A 24,763-nucleotide genomic window follows, 5' to 3' on the forward strand; every position below is an offset into this window, starting at 1 on the left:
ACTTAGCACTACCCTCTGGAGAAGGGAGAATGAGGCCTGGTAAATAAGCTGGAGGTCAGGGTTCTGAGACAGTAGTCCTTCCCTCCAGCCTTCCTTCTCCATGGCTTCTCCCCCTTGACATATATCCCCCATCCCTTCCAGTAGAAAATTCTTCTACACTCAGTCTTCAGAGTAGTTTTGGTCCTTTAATGTTTGTAAAGCTGTTGCATCTTCAGAAAAAAGTTCTTTAATGGTTACTTTTAAAATTAGAACTGTTTGGGATCCCTGGGTGGCTCGGTGGTCTAGCGCCTGCCTTTGGCCCAGGGCATGTGATCCTGGGTCCCGGGATCGAGTCTTGCATCAGGCTCCCTGCATGGAGCCTGCCTCTCCCTCTGCCTGTGTCTCTGCCTCTCTTTCTCTCTGTGTGTCTCATGAATAAATAAATAAAATCTTAAAAAAAAATAGAACAGTTTGTTTTGATTAAAAAGGTTGATTCTTATGAGGACCTACAGAGATACAGGGTTTTTTTGAGTCACTGAGAGTGTGCAAGCTTTTATTTATTCATTTGATGGTTGTTTAGTTAAGAGCAGTGGAGAATAATGTAGAAACCACATAGACAAGTCACTACCTATGTGACTAAGTCACTTAATGCCTGAGACTCAGATTTCCTCATCTTTAAGACAGAAATAAAACCTATCTTATAGACTGTTGAGAGGACTAAATGAGATAAATATGTAAGAGAATGGGCTCTGGGGAGACCCAGCTGGACTCCCAATTTTGGCTCCAAAATTTATTAGCTGTTGGCCTGAGGCAAGTTATTTAATCTTTCTCAGTTTCTTTTTCTGTAAAATAAAGATAGGTAATCATATTGTTATTGTATTATTGAACTATTGTGAGGATTAAGCAAAATAAAGAAGGGAAATGTTTAGCACAGTGTTTGTGCCATAAATACTCATTAAATGTTAGCTATTAATTACAACAGTAACAGCAATAGTCTGTAGGTTTTTATGATGCTAGGACATCGGGTGGCAGAGGAAAGACTAGAAGGCATAGGGCAGTGGATCTATCAGAGGATTTTTCCCTGCCAGTTTTCCTCATGAGGGGGCCTGTAGGGAATGAGAGGCTCTCATTGGGCCTACAGCTTCCTGCAGCAAAGGCTTCCCTTCCAGGCTAGTAGGCTGAGGTAGGAGGTTCAAAGGGCCTTCAGAGGACAGTGAGAAGACCAGTCTGGCAGGGTAGAGGGTTTGGGTAAGGGCAAAAATAACTCCAGAAGGTAAAACAGGCCCAGTCCTGGAGGGCCTTGAGTGCCAGTCTTTTCTTTGTATTAGAATTACCCTACCCTGGGCCATCTCCGTGGAAATTGCTCCCTTTCCATCATTCCCTTATACTTTTTAAAATGGTAATATACATTATTTTTTTAAATAGCAATATATGATAAAAACTGTATCGTTTACATTTTAAATAAAAATAGTAAAACAAACCCCCATACACCTGCCATCCAGCTCAGGAGATGTAATTTTTAAAAAAAAAATTTTATTTATTTATTTGACAGAGCACAGCAAGGGGGAGCGGGAGAGGGAGAAGCAGGCTCCCTGCTCAGCAAGGCTGATCCTAGAACCCTGGGATCATGACCTCAGCTGAAGGCAGCCGCTTTACCAACTGAGCCACTCAGGCACCCCAGGAGATGTAATATCACTAGACCTTTTGAAAACACCCTGTGTGTGCTCCACATGCATCACCAACTCCTTCCAACCTCTATCTGAGTGCTATCCTGAATCTTGTGTTAGTCATTTATTGTTTTCCTTCCTTCCTCCTTTCATATATATATATATATATATATATATATATATATATATATATTTTTTTTTTTTTTTTTTTTTTTTTTAAGATTTTATTTATTCATGAGAGACACAGAGAGAGGCAGAGACATGGGCAGAGGGGGAAGCAGGCTACATGCAGGGAACCCAATGCGGGACTCGATCCGGAGACTCCAGGATCACACCCCAGGCCAAAGGCAGGCGCTAAACCACTGAGCCACCCAGGGATCCCTCTCCTTTCTTTTATTTATTTTTTATTTTTAAAAATGTTTTTCCTTTCTTTTAAAAATGGTTTTACCTATCCTGGTCTTCTGGGGACAGGAGCAGGGAGTGTGGAATCAGGCAGGAGCCATGTGGCCTGCCTGTTCCCTAGCTAGGCTGGGAGGAGGCTGGGGAAGTTCTGCTGCTGCCACTGGAGGGGAGTGGTGGCACTGTGGTGGGGGAGGGAGAGGCTGGAGAAACTGGCCTGGCTCCTTGGGCTGTCCAGAAGAGCAGGCCCAGAAGCTTGGCAATTTCTGTGGAGAGGTTCCAGAGGAGAGTTCAGCCCTCTGAGGCTGCATAGCTGGAAGCTGTTGCCTGGAGTTTAGAGTCTGGGAGGAGAGTGGGAATCTCTTGTATTCTTTTGAGACACAGTATCCACTCTTTCAGGTGCTAGGAAGCTTCAGGGCTGAACCAGGTGCCAGTGTGGCCAGGACAGTTTGAACAGGCCTGTCTCCTATTTTCACCTCATATATTTTTTGGAGTGTTGATTATGCCAGTCATTAAATTATGTTTCCCACTTTGCTTTTCTATAAAAGCTTTGTGTTTGTTTTGTTTTGTTTTGTTTTTTGCTTTGGCTTGGCTTTTCTGGTCCTTTTTTGAATAAAGAACTTCCCTTTCTACCAATAGCAATTGCTAACCACAGACTGCAAGTGATACTGTGGGAAAGCTAAGGGCCTGGGAGAAGAAGCAGGGTGATGGGGTTCTCCACAGCAATGGGCCTTGCTCTGACCCCCATCACTCACCTCAGTCATTATCTGGTGCCCAGAAAGTTAAATTTGGAAACCTGCCATCCAGATGTATTTCAGTGGATCGGATTCAAAGAGCCCTATTGTGATAGATACCATGGGGGATTATAGAGAGAGAGATGGAACTGATTATGCCCTTAACATTTACATTCTAGATGTGAATACAAGACTTCTATGCTTATATAGTTAAGGCAGCACAAGTGCCAAATGCAGAATGTAGACACAATTTTTCTGATTACCAGTGTAATAACATTTATTAAGAAGAATAAATTCAAATAGAAAAGAAACATATAGTGTTTCTATAGACTGTAGAAACTCCCCGACAGTCTAACTCTTCCCTTAGATAATCACTGATACCTATTAAGAAATATTTGAGGAGTTGAAATTTGGGCTGGACCTTATAGTAAGATCCAGAGAGGCAGACTAATGATGGAAGGAAAGCAAGCATCCTGAGGATCCAAGCTGCCACTCCAGGGAGCAGCGGGGTCCCCCACTGGCTTCTCTGACAGCCCGCTTCTGCTTGGATATCTTGGTGACTAGGCACCAAAATGCTCAGATGGAATTAACCTTTGTTAAGCACCACTTTGTGCCTTATATGCTAGCCAATGTGTTGGGCCCCTTATAGATATCATTGGATTAATCCTCATTATAACCTTATAAAATAGATGCCTTTATTTTTGTTTTACAAATAGGGATACTGAGGCTCAGAGGTTACCTGCCAGGGTCACACAGCAGCAAGTGGTATAGAGTTCTTCCATTCACTAATTGTGTAATCTTGAGCAGATTATTTCATCTCTGTGGCTCAGTTTTCTCATCTGTGAAGTTGAGTGGTAATGGTACCTAATTCACCAAGGGAGCTTTTCAGATTAGTGAGTTAAAACACATGAGGCCAGCAGAACAAGGCATGAGTGGCACATAGTATGCATTCGGTAAGCAATAGCTGCTATTTCTTTTACCTTGTTTTTTCTCTTATTCTAACATGATCTGTATCATCTCCCCACTTCTATATATGGCCTTTTTGTCCACCCAGCCATCCCCCACTCTTTCCTCTCCTTTACAGTTTCTTCCTCTTCCCTTGGATAGAGGGATTCCCAAGCCATTCCCTTGTCTTTATCCGGTCTCTACCATGTCTTTTTTTTTTTTTTTTTTTTTTAAGATTTTATTTATGTATTCATGAGAGACACAGAGACACAGGCAGAAGGAGAAGCAGGCTCCATGCCAGGAGCCCGACGTGGGTCCCCAGGATCATGGCCTGGGCTGAAGGCGGTGCTAAACCACTGAGCCACCGGGGCTGCTTCTACCATGTCTTGTTCTTCATCTTCCCATTCCCTTTCATTTCTCCCTATTTCTTGTCCTCATTACCTGTGCCCTGTTGTGGCAGTCTTCTGACCTGCCTCCCTGCTGTTAGTCTCATTCTTTTATATACCAGAATAATTTCTGAAAGTATGGTTCTCAGTGTACCACATCTCTGTGTTAAAAACAAAATAAGCATTCAAATCTTTGATTTCTTAGTTTCAAGTCCAAGATTCTCCAGCTCGGACGCCCTTATAACTTAAAAGTCTGTTTCCAGACTACTTCCACAGTCCTCTCTGCTTTCCCTTCTTCCCCACTGTATTTCTTTGCTTTGCTTTCTTTTCTTTCTTTTTTTTTTTTTAATAGATTTTATTTGTTTGAGAGAGAGAACGTGGAGTTAGGGGCAGAGGGAGAGGAAGAGGGAGAAGCAAATTCCCCACTGAACCGGGAGACCTATGTGGGGGTTTGACTCCAAGGCCCTGAGATCATGACCTTAGCCAAAGGCAGGTGTTTGAGGGACTCAGCCACCCAGGCGCCCCTCCACTCCAATTTCTGTTGGAGTAGATTTTACCTACGTGTTTTAAGATCCATATTAAAACATCACTTTCTTAGTCTTTTTACCTACTCTGAGTTAGTTGGAATTTTTATATCCTTTTGTGGGAGTTAGCACCTACTGAACGTCTTGAAATATAATTTTCAAGGCACATTTCTTATCTCCTGTGTAATTATAACCTGGCTCAGTGTAGAGGCTGGGTTTAATCCGTCTTTGTATACTGCCATCAATGCCCTGTATTAGTGCCTTGCACATAGTAGGTGCTTAATAAATATCGGTGGTGTAAGTAAAAGAGGAGGGGTGGGGTGCTCCTGATGACTGGTGGGTTTCTCTCCCAGTCCTTGGGAGAGTCACTCTTCGGTGGGTGGAAACGCTGCGGTTTTGTTTTCTGAGGGGCCGACATCTTTACTTTCCGGCCATGGAGGAGAGGCAGAGCCTGTAGGCTCCGCTGCCTGTGGGCCCAGTGCCGGTGCCTGTGCAGCGGCTCCCGCCAGTGCCTGCCGCACCGGTCCCCGTGCCTTGGCCCCTCGGCCCCTCCCCACAAATGCTCGGCGGAACAGGGGATTAGGTTCTGGCAGCACAGCTGGGATTTTGGCGGCCATTCCACAGTCGACAATAGCACGCAGCCACCCGGACAGGACAGCGCAGGCCTGCGCTCCAAGGCCGCAGTCCGCCCGGGCTGCTTGTTTGGGTGGCCGAGGGGGAGGAGCGGGCCCAGCGGCTCCTGGCCTTGCCACGCAGAAGGTACGGGCTGCAGAGATTCCCTCAGGGACCGGGCTCGGGGGGTGGCCTTGTCCCAGGGCAGGCGGCGCCCGCGCAAGGAGGCCGGCGCTTTGTGCGAGCGGCGTGTGTGTGCTTCGAGACACGGCCGCCCCGCCCCGCCCCGCGGCCGGCAGGAAGCTGCCCCCGGAGGGGCCCGCGTCCTGCTCGCTCCCCAAAGCCTCTGCGGCCGGCGCCTCGTCCGCGGCCCGCGCGCCGCCGGGCAGGGGCTGACCGAGTCGTCAGGGCGGTCGGTTGCTGGCCCGAGAGGACAGGCTGTCACCGCCGTGTTAGGAGAGCGGAGGGGGAGTGTCCGGGTGCTACCAGGTTTGTCAGGCAGGCCACTGTGAGATGCGTTTTGTGTTTTTATGCCACAGTTTGCCTTGGCTCTTGCCGCTGTTGCGGCTCAGGATCTTTTTTGTCTGCCGGCTCCCCTCCTCCCCGCTCCATGCGTCCTGTTCTCTTGTTCTCGGGCTCAGCCCTCGCGGCCCCTCCTCTGCGGCGCTCGCCCCGGGCCCGGCCGCCGCCCCTCCCCCCTCGCCGAGCGTTCCCTGCTTTCGCCGCGCTCCCGATCGCGGAAGCTCGCTGTGCCTTTAAAGAAAGCAGACTCCCGGCCGTGACGCACTTCTGGCTGTCAGCCAGGAAGATCGCTCCTGCCAGGCTGACTGAGAAGAAAACCAACAACTTTTCTTTTGTGTGTGGGGTTACTTTCCACTAGCCCCCCCTTTCTCCTCTCCTTTCAAGATTTAAATGCTAATGGCGGATTAAAACCTGTAGATACGTTTGGCTTTAGGAGTCTGGTAAGGCCCCCCCTGCACTGAGACTTTTTCTCCCTCCCTCTTTCTCTGGGTTTTTGTTCAAACATGGACGAGGGGGTGCGGTGCAGTCCCCCCCCCCCCACCTCCTTTTCCTGCGCCATCCTTAAAGGGGAGGGAGAGGAGAGGGAGCGCAAGTAAACACTCAGAAACAGGCGCTGGGAGCAGAGCTTGCCAACATCCGGGAGTTGGCGCCTTTGAGAGCAAAGGGTTGCTTTCTTTCCCCCTCGCGTAGATGTCAGCGTGTTTTTGTTCAGAAGGGGGAAAGCGTGCGGCTGCACATTGAGCTGTAGAGACAGCTCAAGAGAGCTTCTCCATTCCTGAGTGAGGCCTGGGTGTGTACGCAGTGGTGCCGAGTGAGAAAGATTCATTTTGTCAGCTGGTAGCGACCAGGATGTGTGAATATAGCCGTGGGGTCAGGTGCTGATGAACTGCTGGAGTGTGCTTGGGTGTGTATGTGCAGTATATGGCTGTAGGCCCCGGGTCTGTTTCGTGACGGCAACCCTTCTGCCCACACTTTTCTGATCTGGACCCTGCAGAGCATTGGGAGGAGGGGGAGACGCAGATATTAGTAAAGCCACTTTTGAAGAAACAAGGGAAATCTTGGTTTCCTTTGCAGTCCTTCTGTTGTTCCTCACCATGCTCTGGGCCACATTCTAGGCTACACAGAAAGGTTGGTCTTTGTGAAGAGGGGGAGGCCTGAATCCAGACTAAGCCCCTTCAGGGGGCCCAGGGAACGCGTCCAGAAAGCTGCTCTGCCCCGACGTCAGGAGTGCAGAGAAACCCTTTGGACTTATATGAAATAGCCTATACAGGACTCTCCAGTAGTTGAAAAGGATTATATGTTTCCCTCTTCAGCTTCTGTTGGAGCTGCTGGTCCTTGGGCCTTCTACCTCCTCCAAGCCTAGAGAGGCGCACCATTCTTTATGATGAATTAGCCTATGGTGACATAGCTTGGCTTTTGCTGGGCCCCTCTGGGGTAATCTACCAGATGAGGTCTGGGTGCTTGTTTGCCGGTGCCTCCTGACCTACCCCCTCCCAGAGTCAGAGCAGGAACACCCTCAAGATCAGATTTACCCTTTGGATATGGGGTTTGCTCAGATGGTAGGATATCTCTTCTAGAAAGGTGTAAAGAGCATGGAATTCTTAGGGCTACAGGCAGGCAGGCTGTCAGGGTAAGTAGTGGGAAATCTTGCCATTGAGTGTGGTCTTCGAGATAGGACAGACATTTCCTCTCTGAGCCTTTGGAGCTGTGGGCTTGAGAGGGGGTGGGGCTTGGGGAAGGACACTTTGAGGTGGGAGTTTGTGTGGGCTTTGGGCCCAGAAGTTCTGAGAGTGAGAGCTGTCACTTAAGAGAATGGCAGTTCAGTGGAGGCAAGGGCTCCTGAGTGGAGTGATCAGTACAGTTTTGTAGCTTTCTGGGACCAAAGGTCACTTTGGTGTTATCTTGAGGAAGGGCTGGTATACAGGCAGTAAGTGGCTAAGAGATGGTCTCACAGGGAGCTGGCACCCAGGCTGGGGTGGTGGGGTAAGGAGAGCTGTGCTGCCACAACTCAGACTCTCTTGCCCTTAGCCTGTCCCTTGGTTAACCTTAGAACTGAAACTTCTAGAACAGACCAGACCCCAGAGCTTAGCAACCCGACCCTCACGTCCTGGTCCTTGCATTGGAGCAGGTGGTTTGCATTAGCTTCAGCCCTGGTAGGAAACCAGGGCTAAGTTTTAACTCTTAAAGACCCAGAGAGGGTGTGGGCCAGGTGGCTGTGCATCTTTTGAGTGTTACTTTCCTTGTCCTGATATATCTTCTCTAGAAACATAGAGGGGTTACTGTAAATGTGGGAATTGATCTTGATATAGGAATTTACATTATATCAGTTTTGAAAACATAAAGGATGCAGGGCCTTTAGTTTATAAGGCAGCTGCATCTGTGTCTTGGTTCCTTCTTGAGCTCGAGGAAGAGAGGACACCTTATCAGCTCTGTGAAGCCTCTGGGATTCTGGGGGCACTTCTTTTCAAAGAAACGGGCAGGTGGGAATTCTGAAGGTGCCTTGAGAATCAGGTTTGCATTCTTGGGCTTCAGTTTGTTGACTGATTGATTGACTTATTGATTGGAGGATGTGGGTGGGTGGCACCTGATCAAGTTGGGGTGGATCTTAGCAGATCCTTCTGCGAAATGGTTCTGAGCTACAATCGCGGGGATCTGTTTTTCCATCACCATGACCATCACCCAGTCTTCTGGGTGGGGCTTGCCTCAGATTTCAGGGGGAGGGTGGGGAGTATGGTGCTTTGGCTGAGAGCCCTTGGGTTCCAAGCCAAGGCCTGCTTAAAGCTATAGTCCCAGTTGGAGGACTAGCTGTGCCACTGGCTTCAGTCATTCATTACCCAGAGAAGTGAATGGCTGGCTGCCCTAACACCTCCCACCCCAGTGTCCTGTGTCTGGGAAAATGCTTCTTTATGGGCTTTGATCTGACAAGGTCATTCTGGAGTTCCTCATGTTGAGTATTGAATTCCTCCTGTTTCTGTGCCTGGGGAGCATGGAAGAAAGCATTTGGCCTTGACACCAGTTTTCCTGAGCAATGGAACTAGTTTTAGACAGGCTCCCCTAGGGAGGGTATAAGTGTTGTATGTTTTGCCTCTGAGATGAAGGGAAGAGGTTGGTTAAACCTCAGGTCATTTTTAGCAGCACAGCTGTGGAATCTCTCAGAGGGGGCAAGATCTACCTCCGGTTGCAAATAAAATTTCTGACTGAAATTTTGGACCTCTTTAAAAGGATAGCAAGTCTAGAGACAACAGTGGGAATGAGGGAGAGGTGATCTGGGTCTCATTTCCCTTGTTCCTGAATAGCTTAGACTTTTTTTTTTTTTTTTTAAGATTTTATTTATTTAGTCACAAGAGACAGAGAGAGAGAGAGAGAGAGAGAGAGAGAGGCAGAGACACAGGCAGAAAGAAGCAGGCCCCATGCAGGGAGCCCAACATGGGACTCGATCCCAGGTCTCCAGGATCATGCCCTGGGCCGAAGGCAGGGTCTAAACCGCTGAGCCACCCAGGGATCCCCAGACTTTTTTTTTTTTTAAGAAGCCACCCCCCCCCTCCACCCACCCTCCCCCCAATTGAAGATTTCATTTATTTATTCATGAGAGACACAGAGAGAGGCAGAGGAAGAAGCAGGCTCCCTGTGGGAAGCCTGATGCGGGACTCCATCCCAGGACCCTGAGATCATGACCCGAGCTCAAAGGCAGACACTCAACCACTGAGCCACCCAGGTGCCCCTGCTGTGCAGTAGTTGAGACCATCTGTCTTCACCCTTACCTGGCCCAGGGAGCTGGGCATTCAGTGCTGATGGATAGGCCATGCTGGATCAAAATCATCCAAGACTGAGGAACACATAAGCCCTTTAGATTCTCTGCCCTCCTGAGAACTCCCTTAACCACTTCCCTTGCTCTTGCCAAAGCCCAGGTGAATTGGCTCATTTCCAAGACTGTGACGTTGGTATGACAGGTGGAATCTTGTTGGGGTTTGTGGGGTCAGGAAGCATTTAATTATAATTAGCATTTAGTTATATTTAGCATTTAATTATTTTCTATTATTTAAAGCTTCATGTATGTTTAATTTCACTTCTTACCCTGCTGTAAGCTCCTCAGGCAGGGACCATGTCGCTGTCTCCCATTTCCCATGAAGCTTCCAGCACAGGATGAACAGATGTAAGGACTAAGAAAATAACCTTTTTGCTTGGTTGATAAACACAGTACACTTACATAGGAAGGACTAAGAAATGATGCGGAGTGGGTTATCATCAGATTTATGTATATCTTTCTCCTAGTAGATAGTGAGCACGTTATGGACAAGAATGGTATCTTTCTTATCCCCAACACATTGTGTACAGAAGGTGCTTATCGGCAAATGTGGGTCATTGGGGTGGCTCAGTCGGTTAAGCATCTAACTTTGGCTCAGGTCGTGATCTTGGTGTCCTGGGATCAAGCTCCAAGTTGGAGGAGTCTGCTGCTCCCTCTCCGCCTGCTCTTCCTCCTTCCCCTGGCTCATATATGCAAGCTCACACATGCTGCTCGCTCTCTCAGAATCTTAAAATAAAAAAAGAGGTGTTTTAGCAAATGTTGGGTCCATAGAACCCACACCTTGGAGATGCTAATATATGAGGAAAGTTATAGGTGATGTGACTCTTAACCACTTGTGTTCTTCATGGAATAGTGATAGACTGAATACCTGTGACAGAAGGTAGGGTGGCGTTGATTGTTCCCATGATCTGTAGGAATTGTGGGGGCTGCTAGGAGATGTTGAATATTTAGTCACCAGGTCTGTAGTCTCTTGGGCAGGTTGGCAGGCAGGTGGCTGATTCCCAGTGGGAAGGGAAATTGGGAGTAGGAATACCAGGACAGGAAATGTAATCTTTCATTACATGTCCCGTGAGATTTTTCCTAGAATTAGATGTGGCGTCATCCAGTCCCTCATTTGAACCATGTCTTTGACATTTCTGTGGAAGATACAAAAATCCAGAATTTAGAGAGGTTTCCCTCAAGGACTTGTTATTGTTAGGTAGAATTTGAGTACCAGCAGAAAGAACCTGAAGTCAACCTTTTCTGCTTAAGATCAGTGGTCTTTTAATTGTATACCTACCATGTGCCAGGCTCTGTGCTATTTGCGTTACCTGCTTTGTCTTGAAGCCTCACAGTAACCCAGAGAGGTGTTTTTGAATCCAGCAGATGAGGAAACAGACTAAAAGAAGTTAGACTACTTCTCCAAGGTCAAATGGAATCACCATTGGACCCACAGCTGTCTGAGAAAGCATGTTTGTTCCATGTTTTAAGGGCAACTTTGTCTCAAAGAGCAGGGTTGGAAAACAGCCTTGAATGTACCCTTTTCTGTGGATCAGAATGATTGTGTGCAGAGCTTGTGGACATTGAATTAAATGCAGGACTTTTTACTGTTATGATAAGTTTTATAGTAATTTTAATGTGTACTTTGAGCTTTCTGAAAATTCTCATGGTGTCTTGGTGGATTAAGTGCTGAGTGAAGAGAGATTTCTTTAAGTGTTCAAAGCCAGTAATTGAACCGCTTTCCCCCCTTGTCCTTCATCATGGATATATGATATGATTAACTGCTCTTTTCTCTCTCTCTCTCTCTTTCTCTCTCTTTTTTTCTTGGTTTCCAGGTGCATTGGGGTGTCTGTTCGGTGTCACCAAGATGACGCTCCATGCCACCCGGGCAGCTGCACTCCTCTCTTGGGTGAGTAGTCTTCCTCTCTTTTATGTGAAGTTCTCCAGGAAGTTTGCAGGGGTAGGAGAGGAGTATATTAGGAGCCAGGGTTATGTAAAGTCTTCTCATCTCCAGATGAAAGAAATACAGTTTTCCCTTGCCTTGCCCCTTAGTTTTTTGTTTTTATTCTTTTAAAGATTTTATTTATTTATTCATGAGAGAGGCAGAGACACAGGCAGAGGGAGAAACAGGCTCCCAGTGGGAGCCTGATGCTGGGGGTGTCCAGGATCATGCCCTGAGCCCAAGACAGACACTCAACCACTGAGTCACCCAGATGTCCCTGCCTCTTAGTTTTTAACTTTCATTATTTCTGGTGGCATTGTTCCTAACAGTGATCCATGATGCCACTTGTAGAGCTTAGAAGAGACTCCCTTCAAAGCTTCTGTATACTTTTTTTTTTTTTTAAGATTTTATTTATTCATGAGAGACAGGAAGAGAAAGAGAGAGAGAGAGAGAGAGGCAGAGCCGAGAGAGAAGCAGGTTCCCTGCAGGGAGCCCAATGTGGGACTCCATCCCAGGAACCTGGGATCATGACCTGAGGCAAAGGCAGATGCTCAACCAGTGAGCCACCCAGGTACCCCCAGCTTCTGTATACTTCTTAGGAGAGGTTTGTATTTCCTTTTGGTCATGGGAAGGTTGGCTGCAGGGCAGCACAGAGACCCATCTTCATTTGTTTTCCTGTGCATTTTCCTGACTAGAAGAGTTTATCCTGAACTTCAGTGACATGCAGGGACTTTGGTCTTGAAAGGCATTTTATTGTAGGGCAGGGTTCCCCTTGCTTTCTTTACTGTGTTTCTTTCTGCTTCCATTGTCCTCTTGTTGCCTTCTTGATTACCTAAATCCTTATGCTAGATCTTTTCGTATATCTTCTAAGATGAACAACGGCAAATGAAAGAGTAATACCAAGCTTGGGGAACAAAAAGCTGCAAGGAAGCAGAAGAGGACACAGAGTGTAGTTATGACAAGCTTGGGCCATGGACCAGGACTCTGGGACCACGCTCTGAGCCAAAGGCAGATGCAACCACTGAGCCACCCAGGTGCCCCTGTAGGGTGGCTTTAATAAGACATTGTCTTTAATTGCTGTTAGATCTCTAGATAGGAAATATGTTTAAATATACAAAATGTGCATTCTTTGTCTTCAGTTTCTGAAATGTAAATTCTAGTACAGTTTAAAATTGGTATTTTTATATTTCTATTTTACATATTTTATATTTACATTACATTTTAGTGTTTAAGATCTATGTTAGGGATCCCTGGGTGGTGCAGCGGTTTAGCGCCTGCCTTTGGCCCAGGGCGCGATCCTGGAGACCCGGGATCGAATCCCACGTCGGGCTCCCGGTGCATGGAGCCTGCTTCTCCCTCTGCCTGTGTCTCTGCCTCTCTCTCTCTCTCACTGTGTGCCTATTATAAATAAAATAAAATAAAATAAAATAAAGTAAAGTAAAGTAAAAAGTAAAGTAAAATAAAATAAAATATAAAATAAATAAAAATAAGATCTCTGTTAGAAACACCATCTCTTCCTTTTCCTCCATTCACCCCTAAGAAGGGGCTGGTTGAGTTTGGGGACTGTGAGCTTTGTCTCCAGTTCAGTGGATTAACTGAATATTGTGGGATCATTTAGCTGTACTGTTTTAAGTTGATCAGTTTATTTATTTATGTAGGTCCTACACTTGTGTTGATGGTGAGTACTACTGTTACAGAGAACAGATACAGGTCTAGTTTTAGTTAACAACAGATATTTGTATACTTTTTTTGAAAGTCAGAATGAACATACATTAAAATATTAGTATATAGTTAAATAGAATTTTTCTTTTAGAGATTTTTCAATTTAAAAAGTTAGGCAGCTAAGGTGGATTTCCTAATACTGTAGCAATGTCCAGTAATGCTTGCTGTGTTAGTGGGAAGAGTGTGAGTAGAATAAACACATGTGACAATTATAGTTGAGGTTTAGGAAAAAAAATGTAGGAAAAAAAGGACTAGAAAGAAATACATCAAAATGCTAAAGGTGCATGTATTAAAATACTAGAATTGAGTGTTTTTTTCCCCCAAAAATCTTCAGTAATTTTTTAAAAGATTTTATTTACTTATTTGTGAGAGACAGAGAGAAACAGAGACATGGGCAGAGGGAGAAGCAGGCTTCCCACAGGGAGCCTAGTGCGGACTCTGATGCTCGGATCTGGGAACACGGCCTGAGCCCTGAGCCGAAGGCAGATGCTGAGCCACCCAGACATCCCATCAGTAATTTTTTTTATATAACAGTGTAAAAACAAATTTATGTTTTACTTGAAATGTAGCTTGAAATTGTTCTGTACCCAGCAGTTAAGGTGAATGTATTGTTACAGAGAATAGGGGACTTTTTAAGATTTGACAGCCTTAAGGAACCCTGAAAACCTTACAGGCAGCTCTTGGGTTCTGCATTGAGCTTGGCCCTCATTCTCATGTTTTATTTTTATTTTATTTTTTTCATTCTCATGTTTTTGTTTTTTAAAGATTATTTTTATTTATTCATGAGAGACCGAGAGAGAGACAGAGACACAAGCAGAGGGAGAAGCAGGCTCTGTGCAGGGAGCCCTATGCGAGACCGATCCCGGGTCCTCAGGATCACGCCCCGGGCTGAAGGCAGCGCTAAACCACTGAGCTACCAGGGCTGCCCTCATTCTCATGTTTTAAATCCTGACTAAAGATGAGACAGTTTCTGTACTTCCTCAGCTTTCCAATGATTTGTCATTTGAGAGCAAAATGATGAACAGGAAGAAAATACATGTTTATTTTTATTTTTATTTTTATTTTTTTTAAAGATTTTATTTCTCTATTCATGAGAGAGACACACATACACACACACACACACAGAGAGGCAGAGACAAGGCAGAGGGAGAAGCAGGCTCCATGCAGGGATCCTGATGTGGGACTCGATCCCAGGTCTCCAGGATCAGGCCCTGGGCTTAAAGGCGGCGCTAAACTGCTGAGCCACCCTGGCTGCCCGAAAATACATGTTTGAATCCATGAAAGAAACTATTGCTAGATTATTACTTAATTGATATAAGATGAATCTAGATTCCTTAAGTGACTTTAAATTAGCTAACTGGTGTGATTTCTCAGTCTTGTTAGTGAACAAGCATTTGTAGTCCTTGAATGTTTTCCTTCAATAACAGGTATTAAGAGGAGGTGGTTTTGGATGCTTCAGTCTTGGCACTCTCCTCATTTTCAGCTGGTGGAAAAGAATCTTGGCCCGGAATATTCAGAATCTTCCTTGAAAATTTACACTGGCCTCTCCTGATGAATTAGTTAGGCTTTTATCCCTAAAAGATGGCATAAATATGTATTTAGGGCTGCAATGATTGATCACATTTTATGCTCTATTTTTTTTTAACTTTTATTTATTTTTTAAAAATTATTTATTTATTTATGATAGTCACACACACACACACACAGAGAGAGAGAGAGAGAGGCAGAGACATAGGCAGAGGGAGAAGCAGGCTCCATGCACCAGGAGCCCGACGTGGGATTCGATCCCGGGTCTCCAGGATCGCGCCCTGGGCCAAAGGCAGGCGCCAAACCGCTGCGCCACCCAGGGATCCCTTTTTTTAACTTTTAACCTATTTTCATTTAGATCCATCTGGAAGTTGTTTTTAACTTAAACGTATTTAGGAGCATCTGGGTGACTCAGTCAGTTAAACATCTGACTTAGGCTCAGGTCATGATCCCAGCGTCCTAGGATCAAATCTGGGTCTGGCTTCCTGCTCAGCGGGGAGCCTGCTTCTCCCTCTCCCTCTGCCCCTCCCTCCTGCTTATGCTTTCACTTGCTCTGCTCGCGCTCTCTCTCAAATAAATAAATAAAATCTTTAAAAAAATACTCTTGATTCCTAGTGCAGTTGGCTGCTTTACTGAGAAGTAGAGGTTTTGCTGCATGTACTTCATTATTTTATTAATCATAATAGTGCTTTTGCAGTTAGCGCTTGTATTTTGTAGTGTGTTCTTGCATCCATAATCCTGTTTGAACCCATGCTGGTCCTCTCAAGTGAACAATGTGGGGATTCCATCCATTTGGCAAGTGAGAAAGTAGGCACAGAGAGAAATATGTTGATAACAAAGGTTCCTGGCTAGTTAGTGGAGGAGCTGGAGACAAAATCTTCATCTGGGAACTTCCAGCCCAGTTTATTTATTTCTTTTTTGTAATCTCTACACCCAGCATGGGGCTCTAACTCGTGACCCTGAGATCAAGAATAGCATGTGCTTCCGCCTGAACCAGCCAGGTGTCCTGTAGCCTAGTACCTGTTAAAGAGCACATTTATAAACAGTAGAATCTCCTCATTGTACATGTCCACTGTGCTGAAGTTCTCACAGATACCTTGTCAGGCAGCCTGAGTTCTTCCCTCCTTCCTCAGTCTTGCACATGGGATTGATTGACCTAGCAAACCCTTTTTAACAAAGGTGAAGTTCAGCCCAGGCTTTTTCTAAACTCGGTAGCTTTGGAATTCATGAGGTTTTTCTGTAGAAGTTGACCATATATGCTTATTGAATAACCTGTGTACCCGACTCATTTGCAGGTGACTGTTGGTGAATTTCCTAGGTGTAGAGACTGAGTTAGAGGGGTGCCAGCCCGAAGGCAGAGAAGAGAAGCAGGCGATTGAATTGGAATGGACAAGTTTTTCCTTGGGGCTCCCAGCTCTTTTCCTCCCTCTTTTTTTTAAAAAAATTTTATTTATTTATGATAGTCACACACACACACACACACACACACACACACAGAGAGAGAGAGAGAGGCAGAGACATAGGCAGAGGGAGAAGCAGGCTCCATGCACCGGGAGCCCGACGTGGGATTCGATCCCTGGTCTCCAGGATCACACCCTGGGCCAAAGGCAGGCGCTAAACTGCTGCACCATCCAGGGACCCCCCCCCCCCTTTTTTTCTTTAAGTCTTGTTGCCTCCATTTCTTCCTGTGTCAGCCAAAAATTTTCATGTCTGAGAAGAATTTTTTATTTTAATTTTTTAATATTTGTTCATTTGTGAGAGACAGAGACACAGAGGGATAAGCAGGCTCCATGCAGAGAGCCCAGTGTGGGACTTGATCCCACGACCTGGGATCATGCCTGAGCCCAAGGCAGATGCTTAACTGCTGAGCTACCTAGGTGTCCCAAGGAAAGAATTTTTTAAATGCATTAATAACCAGAGTTTCTATCTGTGTGGGAGTGTATAAAACATAGTATTTAATATAAGTTTTGCGTAGATACTTCAAAATTCTAGAGATAGAAAGGGCTATAGTATGAAAATTTGAGCTACAGAGGGTTATAACGTACACATGCAAGAGATACAAGAAGGATAATATAAAAAGCCTTTCTTTTTCCCACCTCTGACTTTTAGCCATCCAGTTCCTGTTTTCAGAGGCAGTGACAGTAGTTTCTCATGTGTCCTTCCAGAAAATCATTCTATGCCTAGTTACATTTAAAGTATGGATCCCTAGTTCCAGCAGGAACATCGTAGGAGAATATAAGCTCTCGTTTAGTTGATGTGGGAGGAAGGACTCTGATGGCAGCATTCAGGTGGCTGCTTCTGGCCGAGTGGGGGCAGCAGCTGTCCTTGGCTGAAATGAAAGCTGGGCTCTTCTGCCCCCGTGCCTGCAGCCTGCAGCTGTGGGCTCTCCCAGCCAGCTGGCGTCTGAGGAGCAGATTGAGCCACAGAGCTTCTGGCACTTCTGGCTCTGGCAGTGGGCTCTTCCTTGTGTTTCGCAGGTGAACAGTCTGCATGTGGCTAGCCCTGTGGAGGCCGTGCTGCAGCTCCAGGACTGCAGCATCTTCATCAAGATCATCGACAGCATGTGAGTATATGCCACACCCTCTCCAGCCTTGCAGGTGAAGCTGTGTCTGGCCGGAGACCACATTTACTCCCTTTCCTTGCTGGCATCTGTGACCAGAAAGCATGGGCAGGACTGCTAGTGTGGAACCAGAGGCAAGGGCACCTTGCCTTGAGGGCACCAAGGGCCTCATCCTCCTGTCATTGTGTCTGCGGGCGAGGTCTCGCTCTTGTCCCACTCTGAGGCTTCCTCACGCTTGTGCGGGGGAGTTTCTGTGCCTCCACAGTGTTTCAGGAGCCTGCTTGGATGGAGCTCACTCTCTTCTTCTCTCAATGAGTCTTCCATAACCTCTCCTTGGGGCTTGCCCTTTTCTCAGAAGCCCTTCTGGCAACCTGTAGGGCCAGGAAGAAGAAAGGGGAAGCTCTTGCACTTGAGGGAAATAAGCAGCACATGAAAATCTTATCTCTAACCTGTTAGCACAGCACAGATATGCTCCTTTTTAAATCATTGTAGCATTTCTGGGGTTTTTCAGCTGCCACGTTAACTTGCTTTGTGAGATCAGTTAGCATTGATAAGCTGCTTGTTGTCATGTAGCCAGGATCTAGTGAGCTTTGTTTTATATCTGTCTTTAGCACCTTACCTTTGAACATCCCAGTTATCTGGGAAATTAGAGTAGTGGGGCTTCCGCCTTATATCTTACCTCTCTGGGACTAAGCAAAGATGGGTCAAGCTATTATTCTAGGATCATATAGCTCATCCTTTTTCCTCTCATCAACTTTCAGGGATTATGGAGGGCAGAACTGACCTTGTTTTCACTTCTCTGTATTATGGGCAAAAGTAGAGTTTGGCCACAATATCAAGGATTGCAGGGACAGCGGAGAGGACCCTCCCCTTTTAAAGGAAAGTGCAGTCAACTCTGAGCCCCCAGGTCAGGGACATACTACTGAGGTGTTGAGGCTTTCTGTTCTACACACACAGCAGTTAGGATGGTGTCAGGGAATCAGCATCTCTGTGAAGCAGCTTGGCCACCCCATTCATAGGGAAAGAATATAGAACTGAGCTTGTCAAAGGCAGGGGGTGGGGCGGTGGGGGGGATGCTGGGTCTGATTCCCCTTGGCGTCTTCTGCACCTGGCTTAACCCAGTACATTGGTTAATATTCATTGAGTAAGTAAATGAACGAAAATGTAGTTGTTGATAACTTTTCATCACCAAATCTAGTGGGGTTGAGTAGCCTGGAATAGATGGATTCACTGTTTATTTTTAATCTTTTAAATATATTTTTTGAAATGTATGTTGGTGGTGAGATGTCTTGTCAGAGGTTTTTAAAGTCCCTGTGGCTCTAACCAGAACCTGCCTTAGTGAAGTGACTGTTTTCTTATTTTGGTACAGAGAGTACCATTTACTCTCCCAGTTACTCAGACAGGACCTTTCAGCAGCATCTTGAATTCCTCCCTCTCTTTGGCAGTGATTCTGCTTGGTCACCATCCTCTCAATTTGTCTTTTGAACGATTTCTCACATCCCTGGCTCTGCCTCAGTGTGGATAGCAGGCCCTGGTGACCTTGTCCTTCTCTAATCTGTGCATATTCCAGGGCATCCCTATTCATGTGATCTCTGGAACCTTCCTTCAGTCCTGCTCACATTGTGGCACCCCACAGCTGGTGGCCCTCGGTGACTCTTCATTGCCAGGAGGTTGAAATTGAAAATCTTCAGCTTTGGTTTTGAAGAGCTTTCATCAGGGGCTCATCTCCTCCCACTTCTTTCCTACTCATTCCTACCTTTATACCATACCCGTTTTCTTTTTTTCCAATCTTACAGAATTTCCTAAGTTCTGGATTTTATTAACTGTATTATCACAGTGCTCCTCAGTTTATTCTTCTCATCCCCTTGTGGCCTGTAAACTGGTGATGAGATCTAAGATTGATTAGCTTAAGGTTTTCTTGTTGCTGTTTTCTGGTTTTTTTGCAAGGATACTTCGTAAGTGAAATTGTGTACCACCTATAAGTCAGCATTTTGCAATTTCTCATAAAAATGATTATTTTTCAAACCCTAATGAAGTGGTAAGTCTAGATCATTAACATCAGTGGCTGGTAAAACCATTAGGCTGACAATACCTAACCTATTTATTTTGAACATCACTGGAAGAGGCGCATTGCCCTCGTGTTGTAACATACAAGGGTGCAGCATGCTGTTTTGTTTTTTTAAGAATAGATCAAGGTGGGGTGCCTAGCCGGCCCAGTCAGTGGAGTACATGACTCCTGATTTTAGGGTTGTGAGTTCAAGCCCCTCGTTGGGGATAGAGATTACTTAAAAAAATAAAATCTTAAAAAGAAAAAAATTTTTTTCCAAGGAGCTTTTGCTTTTGAGGAGATAAATTCCCTTGACCTAATGACAAGAGCAATAGATCGGTCTGGGGGTAAGGATGTCCTTGGTTTAGCCACTGTAGTTTTTATAACCTGGTGGGAAATTTTCCTAGGGAGGGTTACAAATTGAAGATGCACATTTTCCAAGTTGTCTTCTGATGCACTGCCTGAGCCTTAGATTAGGAGGAGTGGAGGTGGATGGAGAGAGAGGGAGAGAGAACAGGAATGTGTGTGTGTGGGGGGGGGGGGGGGGGAGGGGGAGAGGGGCTATTGAAATTCCAGGTTACCCTTAATCTCTGTCTTTGATTCAGGACAGTGCAGACCAACTTCCTTTGGGAAAACAGATGTTCTTGGTGAATATGTTCTGGCTTTATCACTGTAGATGGTGTTACTGTTACCTAAATCGGACGCTAGTTCTCAGGGGAAGACGGTGGAGGATGGCAGGGTTGGTGGCAGGTAGCAGCTGTGGGAACTAAACAGGGCTTGTTCCTTGCCACTTGGCCTTTCTCTGGGAAAATACATTGACATCAACCTCTCTTAACAAGTTTCCTTTCTGTTGTGTATATGAATAGCCTGGAGCAAAAAGGCAGTCTCCTCTCTTGGATATCTGTGAGGCTTGAATAGTAAAGTTTAATAAAGTCATTTTGCCAGAAAACCTAAAGCCCTGACATTTGTGTCACTGACCTTGACCTGTGCTCTTCCTGTAACAGAGCCTCCATCTGTGGGTCAGCCCGTATGTATAGGAGTACCTCCTGTACCCTAGCTTTCAGGTTACGCAGTTAAGAGTGGTCAATTGTAAATGATGCCATTGTATCAGTCAGTGCTGTGGGAATTCCTGAGAGGGAGTGCGGAGGCATGCCTGGCAGTGGTTCTGGATGGCTTCCTGCCAGAGATAAGACTTGAATTCGGTTTTAAAGGATGGCCCGGATGGCTCCAGGTCCAGCATTTTTAAACCATGTTCTGTGCAGCTTGACTTATTCCAGGGGCTTAGTAGGGAAAAAAGAGGTTTTGTGATCAAATAGATTTGGGAAATAATGCAGGTTGTATCTTTTTCTTTAGAAAATGTTCAGTTTGGTTTAATCTAGCATTTCCCAGACATTTAACCTGAGAACCCTCTTTATTTTTATCTAATGGAATACACTTAAGGAAATTACTGCTGTGTGCTGAGGCAAGGAGTCACAGCATTTTAGGGTGTGGGTGAGTAGGGAAGGTGGCTCTTTTAGGAGTCTGGGAGGAGGTTAGCACCTCCTGAAGGCTTTGTAGGCGTCCCTAATCCCAAACAGCTATCCAGAAAATGGGGGTTCATTTGGAAGAAGCCTTCGTGATCTTGAGAGAGACAGAGAGAGACAGAGAGAGAGAAGGAGGTACGTTCATGGCCTTGGCTTAGATATTGCTGATGCTTTGCAGGATATCTGGCAGTGCAAGTTCTCTGATTCCAGAGCCTGCCCTGCCCTCCAGAAACCTGGAGGGTTTGGCTGAAACCTGGAGATTCCGTAGAACCTGGATATTGAGGAATAAGAGGCTCCCTTAATCAGTTATCTCCAGCTGTAATAGCCCAAGAAGAAAAATCCACTTTGTAACTTGAAATGGAGCTCTTCACCCCTGAAATTGAAACCACTGTTGGGGCTGTGTGAGAGCTCCCCCTGCTGCCTCCCTGCCCTCTTTGCTCTCCAGCATGTAGCTTGCCTTTAGCTGGAGATCAAGAGTGTTGGCCCCGGGGGGTGGTGCCCCTGGGTCTCAAGTCTGTTCAGCTTCAGCGTCCCACTCTTGATTTTGGCTCAGATTGTGACCTCGGGGTCGTCTGTGCTCAGCAGGGAGTCTACTTGAGATTCTTTCTGTGCCCCTCCCCCTACTTGCTCCTGCTCTTTGTCTTTCTCAAATACATAAATGAAATCTTAAAAAAAAAAAGTGTTATCCCTCGGCTTTAGCCATCCAGCCTTCTGTCCGCTGTGTGTTGGACTTTGCCTCAGCACTTTAGAGCCTTGGGAATTTCCTCCTGTTCTTTCCATTCTTGGGCCTGTTTTACCCTCTGCATCATCTGCCTGACTCTTCCTGGTTTCCCAGGCTTCCTGACCTTCTACAGTGGAGCTATTCCAGACTGTTGAGCCTAGCTTCCCCTTCATCTGTGCTGCCATAGAGCTTCTTCATGTTTACTGCCAGGGTGGCAGAGTGGCATCTTTTTCAGGACTGCACGCCTCAAGTTCCCACTTCTTACCCACCACACGGTTCTTTCTGACCAAATGATGTTTTGGTAATCTCCCTTGCCTCCAGCATCTGCTCTGGTTCTTGCCCAGATCCAGTGCGGACCAGGCCTGGAGGAATGGGAAGGTAGTAGGTAATAGAGTAGTGAGGAGGGAAGGATTGCCGAGTACTCGAGTCCTGATATTTGTTCTTTTTCTAGCCACGGCACTGAAGAGGGGCAGCAGATCCTGCAACAGCCGGTGCCAGAGAGACTGGAATTTGTGTGCAGTTTTTTGCAAAGTAAGCACCTTTCTTTATCTAGCTAAGAAGGAGCTGCTTCCTCAACTCCTGGGACTTTGGAAGTCCGGAGGAGCCAGCTCACAGGTGTCTGGAGGAGCAAAGGCTCAAGGCTGCTGACTGTACTACAGGAATGAGTACAACTGTTTCTTCTGGGTCTGGTGATGCTGATGCCAGTCAGGGAGGAAGAGTGTTCCTTTAGTCCCTAGCCCATCTCTGAGATCTAGATAGAGCCAAAGGCTCAGTTTTTGGGACTTATCACCGTGGGCTCCTGTTCCCTCTCACCCTGGCCCCCGCCCCACTGCAAGAAGTTGGAGGCAAGGGATGGATCTGTGTTACCCTCTTTCCCTTGCAAGAAAAATATTTACCCTGGATAACTGAATTAATTGCCTAGGCAATGGATGTGGAGCAGAGGCATTTAGGTTGAAGTCTTGGCCCTTCTATTCACAGCTTGTGTGACCTTTCTGGACATAGGTTCCTTGTCTATAAAATGGAGCTAATCATAACTGCTCCTAAGGCTGATGGGTAGTAGGAACAGATGAAAAGCTAGCACAGTGCTTGTCAGTCCCCTCCCTCGTGCAGTCATACACAAGAATCCTCATCTTTGACCCGGGAGCTGTCTGCCATCTCCCCCTCAGAATTATGGGAAAGATGTTAGTAGGTTTAGATAAAGCAGAGAGTTGATAATGGGCTTAAGAGCATAAGGACCAGGTGTTCCAAGTTCTCCTGGTCTCACTCGGCTTCAGTCTTCTTCTGTGACCTTACTTGGAACAAGACTCTAGAGTGACCTGGAATCTCTGGGCTCCTCCTCTGTGGTGCTGAGCAGGAGTTGAAGCATTGAGTGGGTGAGTGCAAGCAAGGTCATGGCCCAGAGCTGCTCTGAATTCCTAGCCTGCTTTTTTCTTGAACTTTTCCTGTAGCCCTTGGACTGATCTAGGATAGAACTAACTTCAGATGGAAATGTATATGTTGGGGGAGAGAGGACAATATAGGAGTAAGGAGGAAAGAAGTAAAGAGACTTTTGTCCCCTAGCCCCGCCAGAGACCGCAATTTTGTTCTACTCTGAGGTGTTCTGATAATCTCAGGGATGATGTCCAGGAAGTTAACCGTTCTACATTGTCATCATTCCAGAAAACCGAAAACATCCCTCTTCTCCGGAATGCCTAGTGTCCGTGCAGAAGGCAATAGAGGGGTCAGAGCTGGAATTGGCCAAGGTACATATGGAATACCAGATGTGAGGGGTGGAGGGTGGCACCAGAGGGACCTGCTGGGCCTTCTGTTAACCCAGGGGAAGTATCAGTGCTTTATTTCTGGGGCTCATGGAAGTTGGAGGTCAGCCACTTAGCTGAGGCAGAGGCTAATTCACCCCAATAATTCTAGAAGTCCATGCCATATGACAGAGAGGTTTGCTAGACTGTTGCTGTGGGCCTCAATAAAGACCTGACAGGAATCAGGTTTCACCCAGCTGTCATAGTCTTTTAGCTCAGTCTCCCTCATTCCCACTCCCGTTTCTGGGTGCTGGCCTGTAGAGAGAGGGTAGCTTAAGCTTCATATTTAGGTTCCATGAGTTCAAGAATTCAGCTGTGCACCATGCTTTTTGCACAATTGACAGTGGGTCCTCAGTCAGGTGTTTCTGGGTCCAGTTAAGGGCAGAGACCTAGGGCTGAAATCTCGAAGCTTCAGAAGAGCCTCCAGAATAGTTCAAGGTCCCCAGAACAGCCTAGAGAGGAGAGTACAGAGAAGAGAGGCAGCCTTGCTCAGTGACTATTTCTCCTATTTGGCTTCTAGATGACTATGCTGCTCTTATACCACTCCACCATGAGCTCCAAAAGTCCCAGGGACTGGGAACAATTCGAATATAAGATTCAGGTAAGTCCTGTGCCTCCACCTCAAGCTAGTGGGCCTAGCCTGTACTTCATTGCTTTTCTTTAAACAGCATATAGTGTTTTCAAAAATTATACTGTAATTCTAACCATTCATTATAGAAAGTCTGGAAAATAAAAGTACAAAAGAAGGAAATAACAGTTGCCAGTAATCTCATCCCCAGAGATCACTGTTAACTTTTAAGGGATATACTTCCAAGTCCTTTCTTACATACAGATGTTTGTTTGTTTGTTTGTTTTTAACATACATTTAACTGTAGTCATAACTGTGCTATGATGGAATAATATGCAGAAATTGTTTTCTCCTTGTGTGTGTTCCCATGTGAATGTGCATATTTTTTACACAAACGGTCACTCCTTTTGTCTCCTCCTTTCCTCTGAAGGATTAGTGAGAGACCATGTCTTTGACCATTGTGACAGTCTAGCTCAGAGTGGTTACCTTCTTTCCCCCCTCCTCTGCTCAGTCGCTAAGTGAAGAGGAGTTGGTGCATCTGTTTCATTATAAAGGGAATTGACCTGGTTTCCAGGAACTACTTGTCATGTGGGTCCTGGTGTTGGCTTTGTGTCCTGCAGCTGTCCTTTATTTCCCAGAGCAGGAGGAACTGGGATGCCACAGTGGGTAATGTAGGTGACTGCAGGGGCAGTGTCCAGGGAACTGTGGCCTTTCACATAGTGGTAAAAATGTTGAATCATCCCTTTTCATACTCCTTTAGCTCATGGCTCCTCTCTGAGGTTGTAGTTGTAGTGGCATGGGAGGA

The 24,763-nt window shown here is 46.0% G+C and overlaps 1 protein-coding gene across 7 annotated transcripts in view; it reads left to right on the plus strand.

Annotated features, from left to right (window-relative positions):
- Window positions 1-24,763, plus strand: part of NUMA1 (nuclear mitotic apparatus protein 1) — a 75,577-nt gene that overhangs the window by 31,249 nt on the left and 19,565 nt on the right. For 3 of the 7 annotated variants that reach the window (XM_035703972.2, XM_035703973.2, XM_035703974.2), the window contains exons 2-6: window positions 11,388-11,461; window positions 17,221-17,306; window positions 22,046-22,125; window positions 23,254-23,336; window positions 23,911-23,991. In XM_035703972.2, coding sequence (XP_035559865.2) covers window positions 11,420-11,461; window positions 17,221-17,306; window positions 22,046-22,125; window positions 23,254-23,336; window positions 23,911-23,991 — 372 coding nt within the window. In that variant the 5' untranslated portion in view covers window positions 11,388-11,419. Of the gene's footprint in view, window positions 1-5,260; window positions 5,394-5,539; window positions 5,736-5,997; window positions 6,209-11,387; window positions 11,462-17,220; window positions 17,307-22,045; window positions 22,126-23,253; window positions 23,337-23,910; window positions 23,992-24,763 lie in introns of those variants that run through there. The other 4 variants (XM_035703970.2, XM_035703978.2, XM_025459152.3 and 1 more) reach the window with 3 other exon arrangements.

The sequence above is a fragment of the Canis lupus genome, chromosome 21 (genome assembly GCF_003254725.2).
Source record: "Canis lupus dingo isolate Sandy chromosome 21, ASM325472v2, whole genome shotgun sequence".
NCBI lineage: Eukaryota > Metazoa > Chordata > Mammalia > Carnivora > Canidae > Canis > Canis lupus.